Here is a 7,647-nt window from a genome sequence, read left to right as displayed (position 1 = left end):
GGGAAAGAGCTATTTATATCCTACCCACCTTGTGCTCCCTTGAAACTGTGAGGAAGGCAGTACTCTATTGAAGTACAATTTATCATAATATTAGCTGTCAGTAAATTCAAAGACAGAACTCCTAAAGCTATAAAATGGATTAGAAGCAATTTTAAAAAGAATTAACAAACTAGAGTAAGAGTATACTGTCAACAAACAAATGCTCCATCATAGGACTGTAATTTGGAATTTTAATTACCCCTCTGCTTCTGTAACAAAACAATGTCTGAACTGGCAGCGATTTGAATCTCTCACAGGTCATTGAGCATTCTAGTTAATTACTCTATGAATAGCCTGTTTTTCTCCCCTCTGGAAACACGTTTCTAATGGCAGTCAAGGTCTGACAAATGTGTCATCTACATAATTAGCTAGGAAGCAACACAAAACATTAAACATGCTTTGTGCCGACAACTATCAAAACATTTCATTTGTTGTCAATTATTCATTACTTTGTAGGTTCTGAAGGGGTTGTTATTATGGAAATAAGTCCAGATGCTAACAAGGTTAGAGTTTTGGATTCAAATTAGTAATCAGAGGACTAAAGTAAAAAAAATGTATCTCATGTACATTCAGCGCCATGTTCAATCAGTAGGAGATTATAAACAAATTTAGCTATGCTCAAGTTAAAATGGAAACGATGCAACCACGAACGTGAACTCAAGAGCCCCAGCTCATTCTTTGAAGTACAGACGCTACACTGTCAATGAAAACTTCCTGAACATTTGGCAAGTCCAATTTGTGCTTGGTAAACAGAGTTAAAGATTTTCACAGCATGAGATGACATGGGACTGCAAGGACAAGGAAAGAAATCTCTAGTGTTCTTTTATTCTTCTTTCCTCCCTCCCACCCCAGGGCATTTTATTTAAAAGTCAAAAATCTAGCTAAATAAACATTTTCTTCTGCTTTACAGCAGACTGGTTACCTTAGCTAACCCTTGAATTTCATGATTTCTTTTTTCTTTTTTTTTGCTATTTCTGAAATCTTGTTTCTTTTACTATTGTTTTAATATATATAAAACCAAGTATTGTCTTGAAAGCAGTACTCCTAATGTATATAGAGGATATAAAAAGATTTCTCAAAAAAATTGACCTCTCAGTGGCAGAGAAAATTGCAGTGCAAGACACATTATTTCGTAGTCATATCTGAGGTTTGGATCTATGGAGAGTCTGACTCCACTGTCCTCCAGCTTTTCCCTATAAACCAAAATGGCTTACAAATGTCATCCACAATAGTCCAATAAAGATTAGGAACAAAACACTGTCCTTACACTGATGAGATAAGAAAGATTTAACTGTAGAATGCAGTGTATAAGAACAGTTCATAAGGCTTGTTCTTGAATCAGAAAAATAGAATTCAAATTATATGTGTGTGTCTAGAATTTAATTGAGGTGATGAGTTTATTTTCTACATAATGTTTGATCAGATGCCTGTACTACAGAGCTAGATAAAAAGAAAAGAAAGAAAACAAATTCTATCAGGAAAAATCAAGAAGACCCGTTATCTACAGAGTGTGCAAACTATGTCAGGAAATAATTCCACCCTGAGCTCTGAGAATGCCCAGTTAATAAAAAGAGATGAGCCACTCGCTAAGAGAAAAATAATTGTCTGTATCTATATTTTTCAAAGCAAAAAGGCAGCCACATCTTACACTAAATAGGACACATTAAGGCTTTAATAATCTTTATGCAGAAGGAAACTAATCCATTTTCAGATCATACGATCCACAGCAATAAAAGGAAATCATCAAACTAAAAACAATTTTAGAGATGGCTGCAGACTCTCATTTAATTAACATTCAACAGATCATATATTTATGAGGAAGTCAAAATATTTAGGAAGCCTATAATCCTGTAAGCCTTAATGTGGTATAAAAACAACAAATAAATGCAAAGTGTTACTGCTATACATGCCTGCCTGATCAATGGTTTTCACATATTGATCTATAAATGGAGTTGACAGTCTGTGTTGGCTGCACATTTTCCAAGCAGCGCTATTTTTGTATAAAACCAATACGGGCAATTACCTTTGTTTGAGATGCCAAGTCTTATCAATTCAATGTGATTTAGTGTCATTTTAATTAAATATCAGGATCCACTTCAGGACAATTTATACAAACAAAGCCTCAAACCTATCTATAAGCTTGATTTGAAGTAAACATGGACAAGTCCTACAGCCTCATAATATTTCTCAAAATCTCTGCTAAACAGAAGGCTTATATTTTTAGTAGCAATTTTTATGTCTGCCTTTTTAGCTAGCCACAACTTTGGCAAGTATCCTAAAATCACAGAAGTAAGAAACAAAGGAAAATTGTTTCCTCTTTTTCCTTATAATATATTAAAAAGAAAAATGAAGGAACGCTGTATGTTAAGAGAAGCACAAGGAGTCTTGTATGTTAATGTTTAGGAATGGCTTGACCTAAGTCTTTATCTGAACACTAATTAAAAAAAATATTTCCCTGTCCATGATGGCTATGAATGGAGTGATGCACTTCTGCAGGGTTTACAAGATGGAAATGGTGAATATTCATACATGTTGCTGCTTAAGACACCAGTATTAAATGCCGGAACTGCTCCTGCCTGCAAATCCTATGTCTGCAGTTTCCTGACTTGGGCTATTTAAACTCTTCATTAATATCTATTTTCAAACTGTCTAGTAGGCTGGGCATCCCTCTTATAAATAACATCAAAGCCACATTAAACCTTTTGCATTCTATTTGCTGGATTGCACGTTAGCCTTTTTAGCCCTTAAAGAGGCACACTTTACTTGCCCCCATTTATGTTCACTAAGCCTTCTGCTTCTGTGTTTAGCACATTCAGGTGAATCAGCAGTCCACCTTTAAGAGGTCTCACTCCAATGCTCAGGGTGAGACAACAAATCACTGAGACCAAAGAGTGCTCCCTCCCCACCAAATGAAGGTCTCCAGATGGCTCTCACAGATACGCAATTTTCTTACTAACCATGTCATTAGATGTCCGAACTTCCCACCTCTCCAACATTTCTTAGAAAGCAAAGTGGCCTCTGAATTTTGAAAAGGCATTGATCTTATGAACCACATAAAAATGATTGTTTGGTGTTTAAAGAAAATGATGCATGCCACCAATAAAATACTAATGGAGTATTGATACCTGTTTTACTGGAATGCTTCCCTGCAGCACTTAGGCAATCAAAACTTTTAATTCAACAAGTAAATTCACCTGTGTTTGCACAGCTTAGGGTAGAATAAATGTTTATATTGGCATTTCAAAATACTCCTCGATTTAAGATACCAAGAATACAGGCTCTTATGACATGTATAGGAGAATTTTATATTGTGTTCTGAGTTCACAGTCATATAAACATATTTTTAATTAAGCAAAATTTTGAGAGGACTGTATGAATTAATGACAAAATTATACAATTGATTTGACCCTAGAATATTTGTATCATGTTTTTGTAATAAGTGAAATCATGGAAATGTGTAATAACAGATTTTTGTGTTATTATATACTCTGATAAGTCCATATTAGATTTGTAGAATTGATATGCAAGTGACAAGTAGTATATATATGCCATATATATTAAATAGGATGCATAATACATATATAGTCTCTAAGTACTCAATTTTTTTCTGTACAGATTAAATGTATCTCTGTTACAGCAAGCCATGCCACATGTGAACTTGTGCACACATTTTTAGTGTGCATTTCCTCCCACTTCTCCTAAGTTCAAAATCTCCCCCTTTGACCTTACCCCAACCTCCAACTTCTGAAAAATCAAGTTCTTAGTTTAGCTTGAGCAGATATCTTTAACAGGCTTGTTTGAATAAATATGCCAAAATACTTTACATTCTGTCAGTATCTAGTCAGAAAATTGTGCATGGAAAAAAAGAGATGAAAAGAACTGAGACAGAAAGAAAATTAGTGCCATGGCAAGCTTTCAATACAGCATATCTGAGCCAAGTTTTCTCGGTGAAATGACATATCCTCACTAAAATACCCCTTTTATATAATTATGCACCGAGCACACATAACCAAAAGTAACTTTTATTTTTGTTCCTTATCGAGGAATACATATTGCCGAGGCTAAGAATGCGGAAACAAAAGCTGGGATAATTATAGCTAATTTAACTTTGGAAAACTCTGATTCTCCAGCAGTCCAGCATATAACCGCCCAAACTAAAGTTATGTAACAAGGTAATATCAACAATGAGAAACTGCATGATAAAATCCTGCCCAAAAGTGAAAAATGCTAATTTTGTCTCATTTAGCAGCTGGATACAGAAATGCTCATTAGTTTTAAGAGGGTTAATCCTTTTAACTTTTGCATATTGATATGCCAATTATGCCTAATTGTACAAGAGGCATCAGTCAAGGTAATAGTGCATAAACACATGAAAGTTATTAAGTACATCCCAACATGTAATAAAGTAGGTGTTAATTGGTAGCTGAGTTCTGCGGGCTATTGAGGTGGATAATTCATTGAGAGATGGATCACTTGTAATTTCTCTCCATAATTCCTTTTGCAGTCTCATGCTGTGATGTTTTCATGCTTGTCAAAAACAACTGCGGCATAGTGCCTTTTGTTAAACACAGCCAATAAAATATGTTAGGCATCATTAAATATACTTAACTTTTAAACTTTTCCAAAGGTACAGTTCTTACTGATAATACATTATAGAGATTCCAATAATTTACTCTAACCATTGTCTCAAGTTCATGGTTGAGGAACGTTTTAGCAGGTTTCAACGCCAAGTCAGGCTGGCCGTGTTGTGCCTCCCAGCAGATAATACTTTTAAATGAGAAAATAAAGAAAGCAAAATGCATCTCTCAGTACCTTAACTAGGGATATGTTTCTCACTTTCAAAGTATAATCACTGGCTTCCTCATGCTAAATTTGTCTATAATACCTGAAGAAAGGATGATTAAAACCATACATTTCTCAGGCTCCTGAGATCGTTGTGGGTTAATTTTGCACTTGAAATTCGAGTGAAAAACAGCGAATAAATATAATCGGTAACATGCTACTCAGCAAGTTGATCTCATTTAATAACTCAGTTAGGGAGCTGAATATTTCATAGGCCCCTATGATATTAACAGAACACTCAATTAATAGCTCACATGTTACTGCAGGGTGACTGGGACTCACAGCCTGTCCCCAGCTAACCTATTTCTTGCTCTTGCTCTCACTGTGAGAAACAAAATAGATCCGGGGTCCAAAAGAGTGGCTAACATTGCATAAATAATTTTGTAACATCCTATGGCCTCAGCTGCAAGTTACCACCATTATGGAAGAAAATTAACCAGAGGAGACTCATTGCAATCAGTGTGTTTAGTGGCTCAGGATGTGTGCAGGGGCAGGGACACAACTGGCAGTAGAGTTCATCTCTAACTATTTTATTTCAAATCTTCCTAATGACACATTATGGAGACAAAATGGCTTCCTCTCCAAACCTTACATCTCCACACCCTTTCAACTGTTCAAGCTCATTCCAAATCAGATTGTAATTTCCAATATCATATATTGTTGGGAGATTTTAAGGAAGAGATTTTCACTTTTTTAAAAGATTTTTTTCTCAGTTTATTCTTAGCTAATTTTAGCCTCTGGCTTTTCAAAGTGATGTACTGTATTTGGAAGTACAAACACCACATGCTAGCATAACCTCATTATTTTTATGACACTGAAGCATGATAGTGGAGGCCCTTAAAATGAGTCAAAGGTGCTCTTCAGTCTAGCTCCAAATCCACTTTATCACTCTGGATTAAGCCCAGCTCTTCTCTTGCAACTGGGGATATAATTATGACAATAAGTAGGCAAGATAAAATGCATTACAAAAACAGTTTTCTCCTGCACATTAGGAAAACAAATAAAACAAGGCTAATTAGCTTTTTTCCCCCCCTTCTTTTACAAAATTCTATATATCAGGGAACTTGGGGTATTTGACTTACAGGTTCAGTGACCTTCCCAACATCGGTGAGGATCATGGATTTACTTTGGCTCAGCCTGCTGTGGTGGCTGTTGGCATTTTTGATTCTCATTTGCACAGCTCCAGTGCCTTGGTGGGTGGGATTCAGTGTTTCCACAGAAGTATCAGAATTTGTAGACTTCTGCATATTACAATGTTATCCTGATGAAATATAAAAGCATTATATTATTCTAAGTATATGCTTCTCCATGAAAAACTCCTGGTGGAGTGCATATCCTTATACATCATTAAAGTACAAAAATGAAATAAAGTCTCCGCCTCTTTGAGTGGTGAAGAAGAAGGTAGGTACTTTGTAGTGCTTTTATCAATTGGACCTCTGTATTCCAAGGGTACTGAATACGTGCCAGAGGATTTCAATTCATAGATAGCACACTCAAATTCTGTGTAGTTTCTTAATTCGATTAAGGAACTCCTAATGGCAATATGATATGGTCTCCCTTATACAGAAATGATATTGCCAACTAAGCATCTTCCGGGTATATGCTCTTTTCATTTACAACGTCTTTGATCTATCACCAACCCCATCCCAACCCACCTCCAGACACTACCACCAGCAGCCTTTTTTGGTGAACAAAAAACCTCTGTGAATAAGGTCAAATTTAAGTGTGTAAAATTGGAGGAAAGCAAGCCGGTCCCATTGACTATCAAATGTGTTGGCTTGGCCTTATTAGCATGGTGCAGAGTCCCAGTCACCACCCCCACTTGCAATATCCACAGGGAAAAATTAAAATTCCTTTGTCCACTGCCATCTGCCAACTGAACTAGATTTAGTAGCTTAGTTGGATATAATATTTATGAAGACTATGAAGAAAGAGAAAATCAGCACATCGACACTATTTATTTATTTACATTTATTTTAATGGAAGGAGTCTGATTCAGGTAGGAAAATCCAGTGTGGGCAAATTTTAAAGGAGCGGCTGTGAGAAAACAATAATTCAGAAAAAGAAAACAAAGGAAATAAGTTGGGTGGGTGGACCAGGAGGGCTTTTAGTTGCTTCCCAAATCCATAATCCTTTTCAGCTGCTCCTCCCCACGAGTTCCTCAAATGAATACATCTACTCTTTTTAAATAGGATATTTGCAATGCAAATATAGCTTCAAAGCTTCTAGAAACAGACCCTCTTCTAGCCTGAGTGTCCTCTCTATGTCTCACCCATATAGACATTTCATAGCTAGCCTAGGCACGTGGGTACAAACATTAGAAAAAATTGTCACCAGTCAGTTATAGAAGCCAATATAATCCAAAAGAAGGATTATATTTTAAGGAGCCAACTGTTTTGGTACCTCTACCTGATTGGACAGACAACGGGGCTAGAATCACGGTAATGTTCAAGTTGAGTGGACACTAAAAGGATTAGAAAAGAATAAAAGCACTTTAACGGGAGGAAAAGTGTTTCCTCATAATTGAAACCAGTTAGGCAATTGAGTGATATTGAGTGAGAAAAGAAGTTAATATTTATTGAGTATTTACTATGTGCCAGGCAATGAGCTGGTTTAATCCTTACAAAGTTCCTATGATATTGACATTAAACTCATATTTTTATAGTGGAGAAAAATGAGGATCAGAGTGACTAATAATTTTCTTAAGGACACTGGGCAGAAAGAAGTGAAGGAGTATTTATTTTATCCGCCCCCCCGCACCCCCCC

General features: G+C 36.1%; 1 protein-coding gene across 1 annotated transcript in view; it reads right to left on the bottom strand.

The window, feature by feature from the left end:
• ARHGAP15 (Rho GTPase activating protein 15) overlaps positions 1-6,128 on the bottom strand; it is a 596,184-nt gene extending 590,056 nt beyond the window's left edge. Inside the window, exon 1 of the mRNA XM_007467470.1 lies at positions 5,964-6,128. Within this exon, the coding sequence (XP_007467532.1) occupies positions 5,964-6,128 (165 nt within the window). The remainder of the gene's footprint in view (positions 1-5,963) is intronic.
• Positions 6,129-7,647: the final 1,519 nt, after the last annotated feature.

The sequence above is a fragment of the Lipotes vexillifer genome, unplaced genomic scaffold, assembly GCF_000442215.2.
Source record: "Lipotes vexillifer unplaced genomic scaffold, Lipotes_vexillifer_v1.1 scaffold265, whole genome shotgun sequence".
NCBI classification, from domain to species: Eukaryota; Metazoa; Chordata; class Mammalia; order Artiodactyla; family Lipotidae; genus Lipotes; species Lipotes vexillifer.
The sequence above is the reverse complement of the archived record's forward strand: the minus strand, read 5'-3'. Positions and strand labels throughout refer to the sequence as shown.